The sequence below is a fragment of the Schistocerca gregaria genome, chromosome X, assembly GCF_023897955.1.
Source record: "Schistocerca gregaria isolate iqSchGreg1 chromosome X, iqSchGreg1.2, whole genome shotgun sequence".
In the NCBI taxonomy this organism is placed as follows: Eukaryota; Metazoa; Arthropoda; class Insecta; order Orthoptera; family Acrididae; genus Schistocerca; species Schistocerca gregaria.
The window spans coordinates 409809760-409835575 of record NC_064931.1 but is presented as its reverse complement, the minus strand read 5'-3'; the positions used below and the strand labels follow the sequence as shown (position 1 = coordinate 409835575).

The window sequence follows — 25816 nt, the reverse complement described above, 5'->3', positions numbered from 1 at the left end:
TAGTCTTCATAATAAGCTCAATTTGGCAAGGAAGAGCGTCAAAAAGTTTATTCAGTTACGCCATATCCAGCTGAAACCACATGTTGGTGATTATACCACATACAGCTGCCAAATTGCAGGGATGTCAATTTCTATGTTTCACCCACTGTTCTAAATGGTACCTGAAGTTTTCTATGGGATTAAGACCTGGTTAAGTAGCAGGGCAGTTGAGGTGTGATAGGGATTGGTTACGTGAATGTTCGTCAAACCAAGAATGTTGAGTTCACAGTACACTCACCATGAAGAGTTAAAAGGAAGGGCAATATTTGGTCACAAACAGTGTTTAAATAGACATTTTTACTCTCGTTCTCAGAAACATGCATAAGTGGGACCAAGTAGTGTTACGAAAAACATCTCCACAAAATTACAGAACCACCCCTGGCCTAAACGACACACTGCAGGTTAAATGTCTCAGTTGGGCTAGTGGTGTACTTGACCCTTTGCATAATTTCAACAGAGGAAAAATTGTTGTTTGGTACCATTGTGGTTTTACGTCTTAGTGTAAGCAGTTACCTTTTACGAGGTACCATTCTCCAAACATCCTTTCAATGCAGTTCCATTTTAAATATTTACTCAAAAACTGGTTGAAGTGAATCTTCATTCGCTAATTGCTAACAGCATCAATTACTGTCTGATTTGAAACTAATTGTCATTAAAATAACATGCTCATTTGCAGCCCCTGTTAATTGGAATCTTTTTTTATGCCCACTGTTCTTGTGGCATGTTTCATAGTTGCAACTGGTAAACAATTTCCTGTTGACACATGGGACAGTCCATGTTGATACATCAACACATCCAGCAACTTCATTTGCTATGTTGTCATGGGCACATTCAGACATGATACCTCCATATCAACCTGTTAAACTTTGCTGATTCTGCACAACTGATTCGCTCATACACACTGTTTCACTGTCATATGGTGGAGGGTCACATGATTGTCTGGTACCAGTTCTACACCATCTAGTGACCATTGTGCTCTTTTAAGAGAGTGATTAATATTTTGTCCATTGATGTTGTTTATTGTTACTAAAAGGCCTGAGGATTCATTTAAAAAAATTCGTAATAAAGAATAAGAGAGACTTAACAAGATCACGAAAATCAGTATAGAGGCTGGGAAACAATATACTTCTGGTGGAGGCAGCCGGACACATCAACTAAGTGAAATGTTAAAACCACACTACATTTACTGAACTAGGCACTGTGATATTTTTCCTGTCAAATAGATGTGATGGTAATATTTATTTATCAAGAAATGATGCTGTGATATATAGTTCTGTTGAATTCTCCACTTTTTTCTTTTATCTGTGATGGATTTTGAGCACTCAGTTTATAGCTAATCAGTTGCTTCAGACAGAAAGCTCTTTGTTCATCATAATCTATATTTATACATAATACATGTTGGTCCTTATGTAACCAAAACTGTCAGCTACATCATAAAATTGGTTGAAATTATTTGTTTCATTTTACTTACTATGATTGAAGGTTTTGCTTTTGATTCCCCTTCTAGGAATTATGCCTAATATTACTAACATTTATAGAAATTCAGGCATTTTTTTGCAATCTTTTTGTAGCGTGTTTCAGTAATTCTGTTTTCGTGTCAACCCTGTCCAATTGATATATTATAAACAAGACTTACATGTGAAGGTAATTGACATTCAGTGAGGGACTGTGATTTTATTTTGATGCACTGAATCTTAAATAAAATTGGTCTTCTGTGTAACCTTAAATTTTACAAAAGATAATTTGAACTAAGTTGCTTTTTAATTATGATGTGTAACTTTCGGTGATGCTATAACAATGATGTCGGAAACCACCATTACAAAAGAAGCCGCCTCAACTGAAGGTGGGCACAGAGAACTGTGTCTGGAAACAACACTGAACATCAATGACACTAATGCACTATGGTGGGCAATCTACATGACACAGGGAGTTGGAACTCATGATTATTAACAAACACACCAATGGTGTATGTGTGTATGAAGTTACACGGAAATCTGACTGTGTCTTCTGGGTGCTTCATATTATTTTCTGGGCACAGTACAACCATATGATAGAAAAATTGGTGTACCTTCAATTAACACAGTTGTGTGCCTACATAGCATGTCGGACAGACAGATCATTTGATGTTATTCTTGAAGATTCCTGAATGTAATGAGTATGCCATGAGGTTTTGGGATTGCAGCAAGATAACATCAACCTCTTGGCACTATATTTCAGCTAATAAACATCAGTTGTAGGAGTTGGACAGAAATATGGAAACACCATGAGAAATGCATGCTTGAACATAAATGCCCACAGGTGCATTCTTGTATTTGACCACTAATGGGAACAGTGTAATGTCCTTAGTATGTTCAAAGTGTTACTTGTGGTCATAACTGTGTTCTGTGTAGTTGTGAGTGCATTATATCAGAGCTTAGTGTGTTCGAACACTGTCAAATTATTGATGCTCATATGTGGGTGCTTCTGTAATGAAAGCAGTTGAAGTGTTTGGTGTTCTAAGAGGCACCATTCGAAGATTTTTACCACATACAGAGAATTGCATAAAAACTTCATCTGTTGAGTCACCACACAGACAAAAGTATGTAGTGAGTGATCATTGTAGATAATCGTTAAAGTGGATTGTGACAAAAAAATAAATAAAAGGATGACAGCTGCAAAAATCACTGCACAACAGAATGACGCAATTGTAAACCTTTTAGCACTAAAACAACATGAAGGGAGATCTGTAAACAGGGAATTGCAGGAGGAGCTGGTATTCCAAAGCCACTCATCAGTGATACAAATGCCCATAACAGGAAAATGTGGTACCAAAGCCGTAAAACCCGGACTATGGAGCAATGTAAGAATCTAATTTAGTTGGATAAGTCTCGTTTCACACTGTTTCTAACTTCTGGTCAAGTTCATATCCCAAGAGTGAAACATTGAGTTGGTTTGGCGATGATTTGGGCAGCCATATTGTGGTATTCCATTTACTCCATGGGCACTCTGCAAGGTCATATTAAAGCCAAGGTTATATGACAATTTTGGCTGATCAGATCTAACTCATGGTACAATGTTTGTTCCCTAATGGAGCTGCTGTGTTTGAAGATGACACGGCCCCTGCTCACACAACTTGCATTGTCCAGTACTGGCTTGGTGAGCAGATGGATGAATTGTTGCATCTGCCCCGACTGCCACAGTTACCAGATCTCAATATTATTAAGCCTTTGTGACCTGCTTTGGAGAGAGGGGTGCACAATTGCTATCCACCTCCATTATTATTACCTGAATTTGGCACTGTTTTGCAGGAAGAATGGTATAAGATTCACTGAAAGCTGTACACGACCTGCACTGAACTATATTTCCGTATTTTTGTCTACCCCCTTTATTACCAGCTGAGTTTTACATTGTAGATTTCTGCTGCACATTCACAAGTTTGTACCCAAAAACTGGTGTGGTAGCATTGTGACCATAATGTCAACAATACTTTAAACTTCAACCTTCATCTATGTTAAAATAGTCTGCAGGAAGCAGAGAAGTAATAACAGGTTGAAGCTTTTGGAGGGAGTGGAAAAACCTTTGGTATCAGTCAATTGTAGGATCAATGCCTAAAATAGGCAGATACCTGGGTTTAAATCCTGGAAATTGTGCAAATGACATAACTAACAGGGTGAAGCGAAATTCGTGCACTCGGGCCTCGCAGCGTGATTCCTCACATACCAGCGATAAAAAAAGTTGCTCACAAAATTTTGTCCGCTGAGTACATCCGCAGAAAAAGGGCGTTAAAGACTGGCAATCTGGCAACCCTGTAACCCCATGTATGGTAACTATCTCTGTCAGTACATCTGATGTACAGTTGGTGCAGTGGATAGAGTTTTGAGTTAACATGCTGGAGGTTGATGGTTCGATCCTGGGTTCAGGTACATGTTTTTTATTTGGTATGGTATCTGGCATCTTAATCGTCGACGACGATTGCAGTGGGCCTCAAGAAAACATCTGCACTTGTGTACTACAATCAGAGAAATGTAAGATTAGTCAGCTTTGAAAGAAGCACATTCCATGTGGTGGGTGTGAATTTATTCGCACCACTTCATCTACTAGATGCGAAACTTTTATTCCTTGTACCCTCCTCCAATGGTCCCATAGATTAGTACCAATTATTATTCTTGCCTCATTCAGGTCCATTACATTTTGTAGTGCCTTAAGTTACCAGTAGGACTGGGAACGTGCTTTGTGAATCGTGTCGAAACTTGGTTACTATTTGTGTGTTACCACCGTGGTCCCACTAATTATGCCTTCCAACATTGAGGAAAAAATCACATCTGCTACTGTTAGGGAAACAACATAATTTGAAATCGAACATTTCACAATTAGCGATGTCTGGATGAATCATGCAGAGCAATATTTGTCAAAGGTGTAATGCCTGGTACGTGGATCAGCTCGTAGGACTGGCAGTGTGTTTATACTGTATGCGCTGTCCTCCAGACAAGGACTAGTTGCGAGCGACGTAACATGCCCGTGACACAATCCAATGTAGCGTTGGAAGGCAGCTGCGTGTCTCACAACACATAGTCATTAACGTGGTGCACGAGCATGGGCTGCACCACTATCATTATGCTTTCACGCAACACCTGCATCCTGCAGATCACCATCAGCGGATACAATTCTGTGAATGGTTCCAACAACAACAGGAAGCCAACAAAGACTTTGTGAACATCATAATATGGTTTGATGAAGCAGCATTCACTCATGAGGGTGTCATCAATCTGCGCAATGCCCACCATTGGTGTGAGGCTAACCCTGTGATCATGGATATCAAGTTCGCTTTGGTATCAACGCCTGGGCCGGAATATTGGGCGACAAGTGTTTGGGCCGTTACATGTTGCCTGACCGGTCGCCAGCACAAAGGTATCATGTATTCCTATCAAACTATCTGCCTTACGCATTGGAAGATGTTCCACTACATGTTCGGCAGAGAATATCCTTCCAACATGATGGTGCTCCTCCACACTCTGGAATTAATGTGCGACAGTATTTGGACACAACATTTCCAGGAAAATTACTGACATGGAGATCCAGTTGTACGGCCACTGTGTTCACCTGCCCTAATTCCCCTGGACTTCTTCCTGTGGGGACACCTGCAGGAGCACGTGTACTCTACCCCGCCGAAGAATGTGGAAAAATTGGTGGTGCATGTTCATCCTGCTCTTGTTGCTGTGGATGCAGCTTTGCTGCGAAGGGTCCAGAGCTGAGAGATCCGGCGGGTTGCGCAATGCCTGGACGTGCAGGGAGGTGACTTTGAGCATCTGTTGTTCTGAGGACAACATATTCTGTTGTGAAGGTCATGCGATCATTAATATGGACATTATTATTGTCATTAGTTACTAATGTCCGACATCGGAGTGCTCATATTACGTGTAGTATAAATGACAGGAAGATGTTGTGTTATTGTACTGTGCTATCATCTTTAGCATCTCGAAATTGATATTGTTTTTGTAGTTATTCTGTCCTATGACAGGTCCTTTGTTTCAACTGTCTATTTCTAATTTCACTAAACAAATATTTGTTGTGCTCAGCATTACAAAATGTTGTAAATTTAGGATACAGAATGAAACTAGCAAATAAAAAAATGCGCCCTATCCCAGGATCGAACCCTCGATCCCCTGAAGGTGGTGACAGAAATATTTACCATACATTTGATTACAGTGTTGTCAGATTGCCACTCTTTAATGTCCTTTTTCTGCGGATGTACTCACTGTACAAAATTTTGAGAGAGATTTTTTATCGTTGGCCTACGAGGAGTTGGGCTGCGATGCCAGAGTGTACGAATTTCGCTTCACCCTGTATTTTTTAAGATACGTGGTGGCTATAGAACTCACCATGAACCTAATGCAAACAAAATATCTATGTTGACAAAAGTTGTTCAGTAATATTGTTTAAAACATACTAGCAGATCATTTTAATTGTACCTGTTCTCCCTTGTTTTCTTTCTAAATTTGCATTGTTTCTTCCATTACAGGCACTCATGACCTGGATTGCACATGATGAAGAAACGAGGAAGAAAGATGTTAGCAGACTACTAGGACTTATTAAACTCCCTTTACTGTCGCCTGCTGTAAGTGGTTTTGTATTTTTTTGTTTGTATTTTAAATCAGGAACAAAACTTGTGATCATCTGTTACAAATTCAAAACTACAATTACTTGTTATGAAAAATTGTGTGTTACATTTGTGTATGCATTCTGGCAGTGCATCTGTACTGCATTTATATTACAATATTCTTCCAGTTAGAGCTATTTTACAGCTAAATTCGTCGTCATAACGTGCTTTACACAGAGCACATAACTTGGATTAATTGTATATTATGAATATAGTTATTTCATGGTTAGCCATTGTACATATTGCAACATCAGATACTGCCTTAACAAGAGACTTATACTGGTAGAGATCAGAACCACAGTCCAGCCAGCCTGACGGTTTTATTAAATCATGCAAGCTTAGTGTTTGGATTGTTTCTGTCACAGGTAACTGATAATTCCTTCCTGGTCCTTGCCAAAAATTACTTGTAATAACACCACTGTTCATGTGAGTGTGAAATGCTAACAAAAAAAATGAAGTTATCTCTAAACAAGTGTACATTCTTTAGCAAAAAGAACTCTGGTTTCTATTCAGGCAAGTCTTGTTTTTCATCTTACTGGAATACAATAAATCTTTAACTTCAGTTTTTGTTTGTAATAGTGCTTTCAGTGGTATTCATGGTCTGATCAAGATGCCGTAAACACACTTTCTTCTATGTCTTCTTCTTGGATTGAAGTTAAGTTTCTAATATCAGAAACATTTTCAGTAGTTAGTGTGTTGCAGCTTGTAGATATGGTATGTAGTAATAAAGATTTAATGAAGGCTTCCATTCAGTCCCATGGAAGACATAGTAGCAAGCATCACTGGCGTAGAGAAACAACTGAAAGGTTTGAAAGCAAATAATTCACTAGGTCCGGATGGAACCCCAGTTCAATTTTACAAAGAATACTCTACTGCGTTGGCTCCTTACCTAGCCTGCATTTACCATAAATCTCTCACCCAGGACAAAGTCCCAAGTGACTGGAAAAAAGTGCAGGTGACTGCAGTATATAAGAAGGATAAAAGAGTGGACCCACAAAATCACAGACCAATATCCCTAATTTCGGTTTGCTGCACAATCCTCGAATATACACTCGGCTCAAATATAATAAACTTCTTTGAGGCTTAAGTCCACAAATCAGCATGGTTTTGGAAAGCATCGCTTTTGCGATACTCATCTTGCTTTTTTCTTGAGTGATGTACTGCGAACTAAGGATGAAGGGCAAGAGGCAGATGCCATTTTTATTTATTTCCAGAAGGCATTTGACATGGTGCCCCATTGTAGGCTGTTAACGGAGGTACGAGCATATGGAATAAGTTCCCAGATACATGAATGGCTCAAAGACTTCTTAAGTAATAGAACCCAGTACATTGTCCTCTATGGCAAATGTTCGTTAGCGACAAGTGTAGCATTGGGAGTGCCCTGGGGAAGGGTGATAGGACCGCTGTTGTTCTCTTTATACAAAATGATTTGGCAGACAAGGTGGGCAGCAATGTGTGGTTGTTTGCTGATGATGCTGTGGTGTGTGGTAACGTGTTGAAATGGAGTGATCGTAGGAAGATACAAGACAATTTAGACAAAATTTGTAGTCAGTGTGATGACTGGCAGCTAGCTCTAAATGTGGAAAAATGTAAGTTAATGCAGATGGGTAAGAACAACAAACCTGTAACATTTGGATACAACATTCTAGTGTCCTGCTTGACACAGTCAAGTTTTTTAAATATCTGGGCATAATGCAGCGATATGAAATGAAACGAGCTTGTGAGAACTGGTAGGGTAGGCGAATGGTCGATTTTGGTACGCGTGGCCATGCACCATCTGGTATATGCCGTAATGAACTAAGTTATATTTTTTTTAAAAAATGAGTTCTTCACAGGAATTGTAAAATTATGACAATTTGGAAGTATTTGGTTCAGAGTGACAAAAATAACACTGGGGAAATTTCCCACAAATTTGCTTAATCTGGCCACTTGTGTATCTTTCGAATGACAGTGATATTGGTGATATAGAGAGGAAACTACAGCATTATCCAGAAATATTTTGCCCTCAATGACTTTATTGTATTTTTGAGAATGCTAGAGTAAAGAAAGGTAAATTTGAAGTTGTGAAAATGGATTGTAGTGACTTCAAAAGTACTATGGTACTGGAAAAAGCAATGACCAACAGAAAAGTAAATCTTTCTGGAGAAAAGATTGAGTTGCTTAGGATTAAGGAAATGAGATTTTCAGAAGAGAAGCCAGGGATAATAGAGTACAAATACAACCACAATGACATGGAAGTGAATTTCAATAAACAATTGATCGCTCACCACTGTTCTCTCAGTCAAATTGCACTGCCTACACTGCATTTATCAGAGTGCACACTATGTCCTGAGAAACTGAAAGATACTCAGAGCCTTTTAGTATATGTACCCCCAATATACCATGATTCTATAAGGGTCTCAAAATGGCTGAAGTAACAGAAATTAGCAATGGCAGTAATGAAGAAGACGAGTAATACAGTACCCATATGGGTAACAGGGAAGCGTAAGCATTGCCTTAATTATATTCCAAGGTACTTTCCTAATTCCAGAAACTGTTTAATAATGCTGTATTACATAAATACTTAAATTATTTCTGTGTGTTTCAGTTGCCAAATAGATCTATGTATGGATATAATACATCATCATCATCATTTAAGACTGATTATGCCTTTCAGCGTTCAGTCTGGAGCATAGCCCCCTTATAAAATTCCTCCATGATCCCCTATTCAGTGCTAACATTGGTGCCTCTTCTGATGTTAAACCTATTACTTCAAAATCTTTCTTAACCGAGTCCAGGTACCTTCTCCTTGGTCTGCCCCGACTCCTCCTACCCTCTACTGCTGAACCCATGAGTCTCTTGGGTAACCTTGCTTCTCCCATGCGTGTAACATGACCCCCACCATCTAAGCCTGTTCATCCTGACTGCTACATCTATAGAGTTCATTCCCAGTTTTTCTTTGATTTCCTCATTGTGGACACCCTCCTGCCATTGTTCCCATCTACTAGTACCTGCAATCACCCTAGCTACTTTCATATCCGTAACATCAACCTTGTTGATAAGGTAACCTGAATCCACCCAGCTTTCGCTCCCATACAACAAAGTTGGTCGAAAGATTGAACGGTGCACAGATAACTTAGTCTTGGTGCTGACTTCCTTCTTGCAGAAGAGAGTAGATCGTAGCTGAGCACTCACTGCATTAGCTTTGCTACACCTCGCTTCCAGTTCTTTCACTATGTTGCCATCCTGTGAGAATATGCATCCTAAGTACTTGAAACTGTCCACCTGTTCTAACTTTGTTCCTACTATTTGGCACTCAATCCGTTTATATTTCTTTCCCACTGACATTACTTTCGTTTTGGAGATGCTAATCTTCATGCCATAGTCCTTACATTTCTGATCTAGCTCTGAAATATTACTTTGCAAGCTTTCAATCAAATCTGCCATCACAACTAAGTCATCTGCATATGCAAGACTGCTTATTTTGTGTTCACATATCTTGATCTCACCCAGCCAGTCTATTGTTTTCAACATATGATCCATAAATAATATGAACAACAGTGGAGACAGGTTGCGGCCTTGTCTTACCCCTGAAACTACTCTGAACCATGAACTCAATTTACCGTCAACTCTAACTGCTGCCTGACTATCCATGTAAAGACTCTTAATTGCTTGCAAAAGTTTGCCTCCTATTCTATAATCTCGTAGAACAGACAAAAACTTTCTCCTAGGAACCCGGTCATATGCCTTTTCTAGAGCTATAAAGCATAGATACAGTTCCCTGTTCCACTCATAACACTTCTCCATTATTTGCCGTATGCTAAAGATCTGGTCCTGACAACCTCTAAGAGGCCTAAACCCACACTGATTTTCATCCAATTGGTCCTCAACTAATGCTCGCACTTTCCTTTCAACAATACCTGAGAAGATTTTACCCACAATGCTGATTAAAGAGATACCTCTGTAGTTGTTACAATCTTTTCTGTTTCTTTAAGATTGGTGTGATTACTGGTTTTGTCCAGTCTGATGGAACCTGTCCCGACTCCCAGGCCACTTCAATTATCCTGTGTAGCCATTTAAGACCCGACGTTTCACTGTATTTGATGAGTTCCGACCTAATTTCATCCACCCCAGTTGCTTTATTGCACTGCACTCTATTGACCATTTTCTCCACTTCCTCAAATGTGATTTTATTTCCATCCTCATTCCTATCCCATTCTACCTCAAAATCTGAAACATTGCTGATCGTATTTTCACCTACATTGAGCAACTCTTCAAAATATTCCCTCCATCTGCCCACGGCATCCACAGGATTCACCAGCAGTTTTCCTGACCTGTCCAAAATACTTGTCATTTCCTTCTTACCTCCCTTTCGAAGACTGCTAATTACACTCCAGAATGGTTATCCAGCAGCTTGACCCATAGTCTCCAACCTGTTTTCAAAGTCTTCCCAAGATTTCTTCTTGGATGCTGCAATTATCTGTTTGGCTTTGTTTCTTTCTTCAACATAACTTTCTCTGTCTACTTGAGTTCTAGTATGTAGCCATTTTTGATACGCCTTCTTTTTCCTTTTACAGTCTGCCTTGACTGTGTCATTCCACCAAGCTGTTTGCTTCATCCTACTTTTACACACTACTGTTCCAAGACATTCTTTAGCCACTTCTAGTACTGTGTCCCTGTACCTTGTCCATTCCTTTTCCAATGACTGTAATTGACTACATTCAACTAACTGGTACCTTTCTGAGATTGCTGTTATGTACTTGAGCCTGATTTCCTTATCCTGAAGTTTCTCCACTCTTATCCTCCTACATATGGACCTGACCACCTGCACTTTCGGCCTCACAATCCCAATTTCACTGCAGATTAAATAATGATCAGTGTCATCAAAGAATCCCCTCAATACACGTGTGTCCCTCACAGCCTTCCTGAATTCCTGATCTGTTATTATATAGTGAATGACAGATCTGGTTCCCCTGCCTTCCTAAGTATACTGGTGAATGTTCTTATGTTTTTTTTAAAAAAAAGGAATTTGTGATTACTAAGCCCATACTGGCACAGAAATCCAAGAGTTGTTTCCCGTTCCTGTTGGCCTCCATATCCTCTCCAAATTTACCCATAACCTTTTCATGCCCTTCTGTTAGATTTCCAATCCTGGCATTAAAATCACCCATGAGCAGAACACTGTCCTTGTCCTTTACTCTAACAACTACATCAGTGAGTGCCTCATAAAAACTATCCACCTTATCTTGATCTGTCCCTTCACAATGCGAACATACTGACACAATCCTAATTTTCTTGCTAGACACTGTCAAATCTATCCACATCAGTCGTTCGTTTACATACCTTACTGCAACTACGCTGGGTTCCATTTCTTTCCTTGAGGGACTAACCGGTGGATTTGGTAGTCTTTGCCATATGAGCACAAAGGTGACCACGACTCAGAATATGTACGAGATGCCCAGCCTTATTCCAAAGTAACTGGTATCCCGACTGTCAGGACCACTTACTTGGCCACTCATATGTTGCCCGTGGTTCATGAACTAGGACATGACTACAGGAACCCACACCATGAACCACGGGTATAATACAAAAAGGGGGGAAAAAAACTTTACTTTATATTTTGTATCTGAAGTGCATTAATGTGGTGTGTAAACAAAATAACCTGATGGACATTGATTTTTACATTGTTTCTCTGCAGCATTAAGTTTTATACTGTAATAAAATAATGTGCTGCAGAGCTGAAAATGTTTGTAAAAATTTCTCACACCCATTATGCACCATACCACATCTATAACCATAAATATATTTGAATAAATAAGTTACTGCAAACTCATAACTTCAGTTCTTTATTTCTCAAAACTAACTGTCACTTAGTTCATTCTGGCAAAAGACCACCGCTATGTAGCTGTAGATATAGGTAGATGTTTATTTGTTTTGAGGTTCATGTTTGCAGTTTTGCAGTCCTGTTACACACTGAAATTTCTTCTCCACAGTACTGTAGCATGCCACCAGAGGAACCAAAACAAAATAGCGCATCATACTGATAAAGTGGAGTACCCTGTAGTAACACATTTCTTGCAAAAAGGAGAACATTACTGCAGGAAATCAGGTCAAGTTAGTGAAAGTATATGACAACAATGATCCATTATGTAACACAGTAGTTATGTGGCACAGATTCCACCATGCACTGCAACAAATCTAAGTGATGTACAGTAAAGTGGCAGAGCATCTCTCTGCGAAGAAATGTGAATCGGAACAAACTGAAGGTCCACATGCTAGACGACTGGCATGTCACAGTCAAGGTGATGGTGGAAAACGTGAAAATCAGCCATGGCTAGTTCTCATTGTCTTGAATGTTATTTTGAACATAGCAGAGATCACTGCTTGCTGGGTTCTGTGGCAGTTTACACTCATTCAAGAAGCTATGAAACTGCGGTGGCAGCAGGAGAAGTTACACTAATCCACAACACTTCTTTAGCTGCCTGTCACCGTGGGCGAGTGCTGGGTGTATCACTATGAACTCAGACAATGAAACAGAACAAGCATTGGAAACATGTTGATTCACTGCTGCGGAGAAAAGGCAAAGTGATGCTGAGTGCAGTATGGCAGGGTTGGGGAGAGTTCATTAGATGGTGACAACTGGTGAAATTGTTGTGCTAGTGAAATTAATTTACACACAACTGAGATTCTTGAATAATTTATCCGTCACATAGGCAATGTTGATTTCTTTGCCTACTTACAGTAGAGATTTGTGTCCTGTAATTTTTTCACTTATAGTGACAATATCGTGCAAGGAATAAGGTAACCATTCAACCATTACACTATGCAATAACAAGGTATAATTGTCATTGAAAAACATGTAGTAAAGGTATGTTATGAAGTCGCTCAGATTACAGCATTGGACTACCAGAACCATGTTCAGTTGTTCAGTATTTTATGTTAGAATCTAGCTGTGGGCAAAGGGTGCCCTGAAATGAAACAATACAAATGAGACTTGTACTAAATATAGCACTGAAAAGTGAGAGAGAGAGGGGGGGGGGACTGTGGGTCTTCTAGATGAGGCTGTCTGGAATCTGGTATATAATGTGCATGTGCTTAAACTGAATGAAATTATAGAGTAAGCCAGAACGGCTCACCTCATAGAAGCTGTTCCCATGTCAACACATTGGCAACAGTCGCGATTGCCCAAAGACAGCCACATAACTAAGTATTGTGAAAAAGTCAGAGGGAACAGTGGGATGCTGGCACTTTTGACTCTAATTTCAGATTTTATTTTAGTGAAGGGACTAACTGCTCTGGCAATTTACAATTAATATATTTAATTGGCCAATTAATTTTGATTTGTAGTTAGAACTTTTCAAAGGGAGGGTAGCTGCTGCTCTTTTGTGCCTGTTTCAGAAATGGGTAGAAGTGCTGCAACTGCTCCATCCAAGACTCTTACACAGAAACCATCAATTTAAACTTGCCCAACACATGCATACTTACATAGGTTCATACTACTATGTTGCACAAACCAGTAAACAAACACTCGCACAGCATGACCAGCAAAAATCCTCCACTGAACACCAGTGTTCATCATAGCACATGACATAAAATAACATTACAAAAAATGTAATTATGAGTTCTGATAGCCTTTCATTCAAGTGATTTAATTGGTTTTTAACAACTGAAAACAGCGTATCTACTACGTTTACAAGCCTACCATAATTGTAGCTCAAATGAAACACATACATGAACTGAGATATTGATACCATTATGTCTGATTCCTGTACTGTACATAACACTGAGGAACAACAAAGTCAGTCATGGACAACTGTTGGTCTGCTAAGTAAGGCTATCAGCTGGCAGCAAATGTAGGTCCATGTGCATTGACAAAAGGACTGATGATACAAACTGATCTTGACATCCTCAATGTAGATAAACAGGCAGACAATGTGAGGAGCCATCAGTTGGGTGTGCCAACTACCTACTACATGGACCTTAATACTGCAGACGGTGTTGGTATTTGTATTTGAGTTAGGGTACTGGCTCATTACTGGCTGGTAGTCCTTGAAGGAGCCATGTGGCCTTCCAGGAGAAGGCAACTCCCAGCAGGGCAGTGTGGACAAGGTGCGGTGAAAACAGACTTCTGCCATCCCTTGTGTGGCCTCACAAGCAAGCACTGCTGCTCTGTCTATTAACACCCCAGTGTCAATGAGGACGGCTACATTTTTCCCATGACACTGCATATTTATATAAGCAGTGCAGTATAAAGTTTCATGCATATCACCCTCTTCAGCCAGCAGATCTACTAAGAAGGGTTCAGTCTTGGTTTGTAATTGTCCCCTGGGAGGTAAAATCTCAAACCTGTTGACTTGTAAAGTCTGCACAGGGAGCTTTAAGAGGTGTAACATGAATTTAAAGTTTCCTGGTGTAGGGAGAGGTGAAAAGGGGAGACTATCTGTGGGATTCCTTCTCTTCTCACTATTTGAGCTGCTCGGGGGAACAAAATGGTAAGTGCCAAAAATCACAGTTTCGAGATGCAGCACATCTAAAGTTTCAATTGATCTGCAAATCTGAATATTTTTTTTTTGAACAGTCCTTTTATTCTGTAGTGATTCTAACATCTATCTTCTACTATACAGACATAAATGAAACTCAGAACTGATTAAAACAAATGAAAAATACAAAATTATTACAATACCATACACCATTAACAACACATAGTGATAGAACATTACATATTAAATTTTGCAGTAAGTCTTCAACACTGTACTTCAACACTGCAAAATCATTCATCACTCTCATTACTAATGTCTTTTTCATCCAAAACTGTTGGCTTTAGTGACAGGAAAAATCCATGGTGGGCAGGAGGTATGTAATGTAGGAGCGACAGGACGTCAACGACTTTATTCTTTTCAATAACCCTTGGCCCATTGTATTTAAGGGAACTGGTCCTTGCCTTCCACGTTTCCGGAAGCTTATTTCATGCCAAATGTCTCACTGATGAATAAAGATGATGGATATCCGGAGGTCACCTTCCACCTACATACTTTCCTTAGGTTGATATCTCTACCATCAACTGTCTTCTTTCTGAAGACAAACGCTTCTTTAGAGTGTCGTATTTGATAGAAATCCTCTCTTTTCATATTATATACAAGCAATGGATTCTTCTTAGCCGACTTCTTGATGATCTCGCACCACTGATCTGGACTGTACACATCTTGTACTTGTAGGAGAATGTAATTTTCAATTGTACTTCAGGAACATAATGGTATGTACATGCACTTACCATTATGTTCGTGAAACGTCCTAAAGACAGTATTTTTGCAAAATAACATACCTCTGAGTCATCTGAATCGTTAGGAATGTATTCTGGATCCCTCTCGAAAATATTAGTATTATTGGAAGTATATGACTCATCTTCTGCCATGTTCACTGTTGCCATAATCTCGGAGATGTTTTTACTTGCCACCATTCTCTCTTACTTACCATTATGTTTCCGTAACAGACGGACAGTGGCGCTTACCATTAAGCTCTGCCCTGACATCTGTTGAGTGAATTTGGAACTACTACTAAGTTTACTGCATCGTGCATCCCACAGGTAGTGCCATTAGCCATCTACCGCAAAATACACGGCGATGGCGCTTACCATTGTGTTCCCCTGAGCAGCTCATTTATTGGGTTCCCCGTTCAGTGTTTCCTACATTGCCCATGGCCTGTGGGTGTAATTCATACAAAATGGTGGTTCAGCTTCCTGAACTCTGTTCTCTTGCATCTTGCCTTCTCTGGGACAAGCCAGGAGACACAATTTATTCAGTACCTGGTCTTCAAGAACAGATGGATATAACTTTTACAATGACTAAGCCATTATTTTTCACTGAACAAGTTGAAGATTAATTTGGAGAAATAGGCACATTGGAAAAAATGCGAAATGAATCACTATTGATTAAAGCCACCTCAGGTGCACAAACTCATCACTTCAGGCATATGAAAGACTACGTGAAATACCAGAGACTGTTATTCCACATAAAACTGCATATGATTCAAAGAGTGATCTTTCACAGAGGCCTTACAGTCCAGACAGCCGAGAAACTATAAGCTAATCTAACATGGTGAGGTATACATTATGTCCAATAGGTACAAAAAGGTCCTTTAGATAACAGAGCAGGCACCTTCATCTTAGCTTTTAAAGGAACTTTGTTGAAGTTATGGTGTGCGGGTGTGACATGACACCTTACGCCCCACTGCCCATGAGACATTATCGATGTTTTTGTGTTGTACATGTGCCATTCTGCTGCACGGCAGACCCAAAATGTGGAAACTGTGTAAGATCACTTCTCGAAAATTGTCCTTGCAAACAGTTGCCTTTCTGTGTAAAGTGCATGGGACACAATCTCCCCATTCAGCAGTTTGCCCAGTAGTTAAAAAATAAAAAATAAATAAATACAAGAATGTAAAATTATGGACTGCCAATTGTATCCTGAGGCAAGGAGAAAAATATGCATCCAGTTGACATGACCATCATTTATGCCAGTGTCTTAGGTATCACCCCACCTAGTTAGTATTTCAAAACCAAATCTGCCAAGAACATACAACCAAAATGAAAAAAAAATTATGTATAAGAAAGATCTTCATCTGTCTAGAATTCCAATCTTACGGAGCCATCAGCAATCTTCCATCAGATACAGCAGGAGATACTTCATATCCCTCTGACAGCATAATAGAAACAGCGCTGTCTACTGATTCTTCTTCCCAAAACATTACATGTGTTGTCAGATATTAGTCAGTGGTCAAAAGAAACTGGGCCATAAATTTGAAGAAATGTCTGAACGTCGTCTTATCCGAACCTGTGACAAGAAAAATTACACGAAGGAAAACAAAAATAGAAAAAGAAGATGGTAAAAGGTAGGATACAAACAAAGCAAAGAACTAATTTGGTGGTTCCAGTAGAACGGAACTCTCCTTGACAGTAGAAGATGCCAGCTGAACAGGACTTCTGTGGTGTGGTTAACACTTATGACGACTCGAGACTTAGTGTATGAACAAACTCAATAAGCTCCTTTTTCTTGCTAACAGTTCCTGAGGTGCAAATTGAACTGTTTTGTTAACATTTTATAAATCACTCATTTTTCCCATTTGGACTATGGAAGCATTGTTCATGTGTCATTAGCACTGTCTATCATAGAAATAGTAGACCCTGTGCACCACTGTGGAGTCCGATTGGCAACTAGAGGTTACCAACTGAGCCCAGTCAATAGTGTTCTTATGGCAGTGGAAGTACCACCACTGCAAATAGGACACAATCAACGTTTGTTTAAGTACCTAATCATGCTCAACCAAATGCCAAACCACGAATGTTATCCCATTTTATGCCACAATCCAGCAGCCTGCTTACCCATGAACTGCATTAGAACACAATGGCTGGAAGCAGTACAACTGGAAGACCTCCGACAAGCTTCATTGTCCTCCGATTACTTGTATGCAATACTCTCTCTTGCGAACACCTCCAGGGCGTGTTCCCCAACTGATCCCAAAGACCATACGATTCCTGATTTTTATCACTGTGCATTTTATTCAGTCATCCAAGATTATCCACATTTTAATCTTCTATACACAGATGGCCCTAAAGGTAATGAATGAGTTGCCTATGCATACATACACAAATGGAATTGAGAATGATGTTCTCTACCCAAAGAATACAGTATTTATACTGCAGAGTTAATTGCCATCCATAGTGCATTATAAAGCATAATGACTTTCCCATGATAGAATTGCCATGAATCCTTGAGTGCTCTGCAAACAATAAAAAAGTGCAATCCAAAAGATGCATTGGTCTCTGCCACCCATGACTAACTGTCCAACTGTATGCCCTCAGCAGTACAAGGGTATCCACCTCTTTTTCCTCTGGATACCAAGTTACATTGGCATTTCAGGTAATGAGCTCGCTGACAACCTAGCCAAAGAAAGAATGGGGGTGTAAACACTCAAATTATATTTCCCAAGTGCTGACTTACCATATTTACCCGAGTATAAGACGGCCTTGAATAGAATACGACCCCCCCCCCCCTTTTTTTTTTAAGAGCCTCCGTGAGAAAAATTTATTTTTAACATATTCTGATTAATTTAAATTACAATTTTTACATAAAGTATGTGCCAAAATGTTAACATTATACCAATTTTAAATTTACGCCATTTATTGTCTTGCATTTTGATAGTACTAGGAGAAATAAAATAAATAAAAAGAACTGGTTTACATTAACTTTCGAACCACTCTATTTTCTTCCTTTTCTTCATACTAACCCAGTAGTCTGAATACTACTACTACTACTACTACTACTACTACTACTAATAATAATAATAATAATAATAATAATAATAATAATAATACCACAGCTGTGAAATTTGTCTCTTCATTGTCACAATATTTGGCCTTTTCTTCTGTATGTGTTACTATTTCTGAGGATGTCGCTGTGGTGGGACCTTTTTAATACGTGTCAGATTTCACTTCTGTACTGGTGTGAAAATGTTCAAATTTCCCTTGCTTCCAAACACATCACCTGCTCACTGCTTTCTCATTGATTGTGTAGAACCACATACATCCTTTCATTCCTATCATTAGAGGTCTGCACGGATGCGGATATCCGCGATATTTGTTACTTGGCAGATAAAATCGCGACCGGCGCGGATATCCGTGGGTCATCTGCGGATAATGAGCAAGGCATCTGCCCAGTACATATGTTGCAATGTTAGTTCAAAACTTAGTCTGTTGACATTCTTGGAATCTTGCAGGGCCTGGGTAGAGCGGATATCTGTTGTCCTTAGCCCCTGACTACGACCGATGTAGCTATACCCAAAGAGACCTGCGCCTAATCTGTTTCCGCGACCGAGTCTTTTGTGTGGCCTGTGAAATTTGAAGACAGCCGCAACAGGAAACCTTATCAATGTTGTCAGCAAAGACATTTTACCATTCGAAATTGCGTGTGGATCTGAGTTTCACGAGATCCACATTGATGTGGGGGCCAAATACGGTGCAGTGAGCGCTAAGGAACTGCTACCTCATCCAACCAATCCTAATTTATATAACCACTGATTTTGTTGTCACTCTTCGGGAGATGAATTATTTCTTCCAGACAACTTCAGTTATTGCTGGCAGTTTAACTTTTTCACAGGTGCGCCAGCGTTTTGCAATGAAAGCCTAATACTGTAAATATTTTCACCTGGAAATGACGAGGACTGAACGCGTAAGCTATAATATAATCATCAGCTGACATGAATGGCTTCAAAATTTGACACATACAAGCAGTGAGTACAAAAAAACTATCAGTAAATGATGCAGTGTGCTAGTAACAGTTTAAAACCATCGTCATTTTCAGCTGCCTTGGCACAAGAGCAGCGAAATATAATTATTTCTATACACGTATTTTCATCATTTAATACTATTACATTGAATTTTATTTTTTAAAATAGCGTTTCCAATCTCACGACATCCGAGCCGCTACTGTGTGTGCTCCGGAGCGCCAGTGCTTTCCTGTTTCGAATGGTCTGCTTTAGAATAGGTATAGAGCATTTCCTGTGATTTAAGAAGTCAAAAGCAGTTAAGTTGTCTCAGAAATGGCACCCTAACAATAATTATGTCATTACATACGATAATTCTAAGTACTACTGTCTATTACTATTAATTACTCATTCAAAACTTAAATATATCCGGATGCCGATAAGGAACTTGCGGATGCGGATTAATTGCTGCAGTTGTGGATTAATTGCTGCGGTTGTGGATTAGGATCTTGTGGATGCAGATTGCACTTTTCTTATCCGCGCAGACCTCTACCTATCATATGTTATGGCAAGCGTCTACAGCATTTGAGCAAGAAGCACATAACTATGCCGCTGGCCCCTGTCTAGTCTTTTATAACCTCTTGTGGAGATGAATACTGTTCTAAAGTATTGGTCCAGTTTTAAAGTCAGTTCAATTCTGACATGAAATGGATTCAGGCAAACTGTAGTTTACAACTGGTAGATGTTCATATAAAGCCAAAGCACATGGTATAGATTCCCACAGATGGCAACACGATAAAATCTGGTGCTCTCTCACTGCTCCCCTCTCTGCAGTCGTTACAGTCCTCAGCCAAGCTGGAGCCATTGCTCCTCTTTCAACCCTTCCATAGGCTGAGCCAGAGGGGCTATGAAATTAAGACTGCAGTGTCTTCTAGCGTGCAGGTCATATGTAACAACACCAACTAATACACAAAGAAAAGAGTGCAGTTATGATCCACTCTCATTCTCTAACTTTAGCTTGTCCCGCGATCTAGTGACGTCTGTTGGTACTACCTCCATGACGAGTATTGCTGCTGTAATTCATTCTTGCGATGGCAGCTACAGTCAGTTTAATGCAATTTATTTTCTTTGTTAAACACTTCATTCTGGATTAATTGTCCTTCTTGTTTCAACTTCCAAAATTGAACTAACCACCCTTGTACTAAATGCTTTCCCTGAGAATTACTTTGAACAATTAGTTCATGAATGCACACGAATTGTAAACGGTTGCAAAAACACACTTGACCTCCTAGCCACAAACAATCCTGATCTAATAGTGTGTGTCATGACAGATACAGGGATCAGTGAACACAAGGTTATTGTAGTGAGACTTAAAACCATATCAACCAAAACCACTAAAAATAAACGCAAAATATGTCTATTTAAAACAACAGATAAAAATTCGCTTGATACCTTCCTAAGAGTGAGTCTCCATTCCTTTCAAGCTAGTTATGTAAGTGTAGACCAGATATGGTTCAAATTCAAAGATACAGTATCAACAGCAATAGACAGATTCATTCCACATAAGTTAATAAGCGACAGGACTGATCCAACGTGTTACACAAAACGTGTCGAAACACTGTTGCAGAAGCAATGAAAAAAGCTTTCCAAATTCAAAAGAACCCAAAATCCCCAAGACTGGCTAAGTTTCAAGGAATATCGAAATTTAGTGTGGACATCAATGCGAGATGCTTCTAATAGTTTCCACAATGAAACATTGTCTCAAAATATGGTAGAAAACACAAAGAGATTGTGGTCGTATGTAAAGTACACCAGTGGCAAAAAAAAACAGTCAATACTGTCACTGCGCAATAGAGGTGGAAATGTTACAGATGATGGTGTCACTAGAACAGAGTTACTAAAGACAGTTTTCCTCAAATCACTTAAGAAAAACAAGTCTTACGGTCCAGATGGTATACTAATCAGGTTCCTTTCAGAGTATGCAGGTGCAACAGCGCCTTTCTTAGCAATCTTATACAACCGCTTACCTGACGAAAGGTCTGTTCCTAAAGACTGGAAAGTAGCACAGGTCACACCAATATTCAAGAAAGGAAATAGGAGTAACCCATTGAATTACAGACTCATATCACTGACCTCAATTTGCAGTATGATTTTGGAGCATATACTGTACTCAAACATTATGAATCACCTTGAAGAAAATGACGTATTGATACATAACCAACACGTATTCAGAAAATATCGTTCTTGTGCAATACACAGCTAGTTCTTTATTCCCTTGAAGTAATGAGTGCTGTTGACAAGGGATCTCAGGTCGATTCCATATTCCTAGATTTCCAGAAGGCTTTTGATACCTTTCCTCACAAGCTACTATTAATCAAATTGCGTGCTTATGGAGTATAGTCTCAGTTGTGTGACTGGATTTGTGATTTCCTCTCGGAGAGGTCACAGTTCGTAGTGATTCATGGTAAATCATCAAGTAGAACAGAAGTGATGTCTGGCGCTCTGCAAGGTGGTGTCATAGACCCTCTGCTGTTCCAGATTTACATAAATGATCTAGGTGATAATCTGAGATGCCCCCTTAGGTTGTTTGCAGATGGTGCTGTAATTTACCATCTAGTAAAATCGTCAGGCAGTCAATTTCAATTAGAAAATGATCTAGAGAGAATTTCTGTATGGTGTGAAAAGTGGCAATTGGCACTAAACAAAGAAAAGTGTGATGTCATCCACATGGGTACTAAAAGAAATCCAATAAATTTTGGGTATACGATAAATCGCACAAATTTAAGGGCTGTCAGTACGACTAAATACCTAGGAATTAAAATTACGAGCAAATTAAATTGGAAAGACCACGTAGATAATATTGTGGGGTAGATGAAACAGACTATGCTTTTGTGGCAGAACACTTAGAAGATGCGACAAACCCACTAAAGGAACAGCCTACATTAGACTTGTCCGTCCTCTGCTGGAATATTGCTGTGCGGAACGGGGTCCTTACCAGGTACGATTGACGGATGACATCGGAAAAGTACAAAGAAAGGCAGCTCGGTATTGTGCAATAGGGGTGAGAGTGTAACTTATATGATACACGAGTTGGGGTGGCAGTCACTGAAACAAAGGCGGTATTCTTTGTGGTGAGATATGTTTATGAAATTTCGATCACCAACTTTCTCTTCCGAATGCGAAAATATTTTGTTGACATCCACCTGCGTAGGGAGGAATGATCATCATAATAAAATAAGAGAAATCAGAGCTTGAACAGAAGATTTAGGTGTTCCTTTCTCCCATGTGCCATTTGAGAGTGGAATGGTAGAGAAGTAGTATGAAAATGGTTCGATGGAACCGCTGCCAGGCACTTATGTGTGAATTGCAGAGTAACCATGTAGATGTAGATGAACTGAATGTCATCATCATGTTCTAAACTGATTAAAAGCTGATAACGTTTTTACCTAGTATTCTAATACATGAACACCGATTGAATTTCTCATTTGCAGTCTACCTATTAAATCATTGCAGTCTCTCATAACCAAAGGAAATATTGGTCTTGGTTCTGAATCAACTAATGTTTTTAAGGGCAAAATTTCCATTTTTGAATCTTATTTTTACTTAAGAAACGGCACTAATGTTTGTATGCAGTATCCAAACATGTATCAGAATGTTTATTGCAAACCTGTTCAAACACAACAAAAAGTGATGGAATTTAATGCTATTTCCTCCTTTTTCACAAAACTGAAAAATTTTAATCAGAGCAATAGACTATTGTTGTGGCCAGTTCATAGTTTCTTGTGTATCTCTTGCACTAGTGCCGCGCAAGTGAGTGTCACATGACTGTTTGACCAGTGTCAACACTGTATCAAGCACTTCAGTGTATTGGGAAATCTCAAGGCTGTTGGAATGCAAGTATCATTTGCCGGGCCCTTCCCTTGCGAATTCTTCAAAATAAATTTGCATGTGACATAATAGCTAAAGCTTCATTTCTAAATATAAGATAACCCCAATAAATGTAAGACGATCACTATATACTGTACTAAACAATGTAAAAATGCTGACCTCAGCAGCAATAGTGTAATCTGTGAATACAAAACAACCACGTATTTTTCAAATGATGAATTTGGGGAAAAAACTCACCTTAAAATCTGGTAAATATGGTAAGTACACACACACCTTGGATGCCACAACATGAAGAAATGGGAAAACAAATGACAAGAAGTCATCACAGAATTGGACATGTCAAATGAACTAACAACTTTCTGCTTTGACAGGAAGAACCCTTGTGGTGCGACTCCAGAGAGGCGTTAAGGGTTTGCCATACCCTCGAAAACTGTACGACCAACAAAGACCCGAGATGTCAAATGGACTTAAGACACCACCTATCAGAGATTCTAGCGGAAGATGAAACAGCTATAAGCCAATGTGCTACACTTAGTTTGAAGGAGTGGATATTAAAAGAAGACTGAAAGACAACACTATGACATGTCACATATTTGGCAGAGGTGGGAAGGTGGGCCTCTTGCTATTGGTTTAGCCCCTACATGCCACAAAATTTGTTCTTTGTACCTAAATGTGCAACTGATGAAATCTCTCTCTGTCTCTGACGCTAAGATACTAGCTACATATATTGGGTTGCTATTTTAACTTTTACACAGTTATCTTAGTTTCATATTTTAACAATTGAATTTTAGTAAGCTAGTTACCCATTATGTATCTAATGCAAAAGTATTAAACAAAGAGGAAGATAAAAATAAAGGCTTGTACCTATATCTTCTGATGCCAAGAGAGGACAAGGAACTATAAAACACTGAGTTGAATCCCGTTATATTTACAGTCATCTTCATCATCCCTATTTTCCCTCCAGAAGTGGACTGTTAATTTATAGTCCTCTATGTTTAGCATGAATTCCTGTATTTACATGGTGCTCAGACAGACATAACAGATGAACTTGTTTTGATACACTAGATCATGCAAACAGGTATGAAGTTTGTTACTTTTTAATGTTTTGATGCATAATGGTAAGATTATATGAACAAGTTTCTTTCATGGTGACACTTTATGCATCTGGACCTCTTTAAATGCAGTCTATCTGAACTTAAGACTTACCTCCCACAATTGTAATCACAGGAATTATACTATTGGTTATGATGCCTCCCCCTATATTTTCAGTTATCAGTTCAAGTTATCCATCTTTGCTCTTTATGGACACCCATCAAACAGTTAAGGATGTAGTTAGTGTGTAGTTAGTGTAACACTCTTCAGCAGTGTGCACCGTATCACAAATTGTGCAACTTTTGTAAATGACTATGAATTTTATCTGTGACAAGAATGCAGCAGCTGATTTACTTGTTAATCTGTCTGCCATTTTAATTGATAATGGGATGAATGTGGTATATAGTTGTAGTGTGGATGTTTTGTCTGAGCTCGCACTTCAATTTTTGGGTAACAGATTTCAATGTAACAAAAATTTTTCCATGTTTTTGCTGCTTTTTATTGGCGCTTTGTTAATTTGTCATATGTGTATCACTAGAAGCTCATTGTGGCACTTTTGCTATTGTCAAGGGAGCGTATATGTTAGTGGTTACTGGTTTTACATCTCAGATGTTACAACATGTATTACAAATTGCAGCCTGGGATGTCTTTTTTGATTATATTTCAGTGCTATTGTTCATGTTTTTAATAGCATTTATATAGCACTTAATGTATGTTTGACAGTTTTCTCAAGTGCTGTGTAAATGCTGTTATAAACATGAATGACAGCATTGAAAAATAAGATACCCAGGAAGCAATATGTAATATATGTCATTACATCTGAGACATAAAACAAATAACTGTTAACATATATGCTCACTTGGCAATGGCAGAAATGTCAAAATGAGATTTTTGCAATGGACATATAATGAATTAATAAAGTGTCGACAAAAAGCAGCAAAAACTTGGAAGAATTTATGTAATATGTTGTCCTTTAAACTAATAAATGATGGAAGTCCATCAGAAAGAGAGAGAGATTTTAATGTCGTCTCTGAGTTGATGGCTTGCATTTTATTTTTCAATGATAATATAGCCACAATTTCCTACCTAATTATTTTAGCTATTATTTTACTCACATCTGAACAATGTCATGTTAGTGCTAGTTAGGCACTGTATACACTGTATGTCTGTTGGTGAATGTGACCAAGACTGACAGAGAGAATGTGCTAAATTACAGCATGGGATTTTTAACTTCGAAATGTAAATTTTGTGTGTTTTGGTTCCCTTGATTTCAAAATATTGTAGTGAAAAACTAAGTTTTGAAACTTCTAGTTTGCATAAACTGTCACATATTTCGTGCATTTATGAATATTACATCTTGTAGCCACATAGTCTGCCCATATGCTGCACTTAGTTTGCTAACACAGGGCACCTGTGTAATAAAGT

At 39.0% G+C, this 25816-nt stretch overlaps 1 protein-coding gene across 2 annotated transcripts in view; it reads left to right on the top strand.

The window, feature by feature from the left end:
• The window catches only part of LOC126298782 (kelch-like protein 5), a 269167-nt gene that overhangs the window by 230824 nt on the left and 12527 nt on the right, over positions 1-25816 (top strand). For both annotated transcript variants that reach the window (XM_049990242.1, XM_049990243.1), the window contains one exon: positions 6038-6133. In XM_049990242.1, the coding sequence (XP_049846199.1) occupies positions 6038-6133 (96 nt within the window). The remainder of the gene's footprint in view (positions 1-6037; positions 6134-25816) is intronic.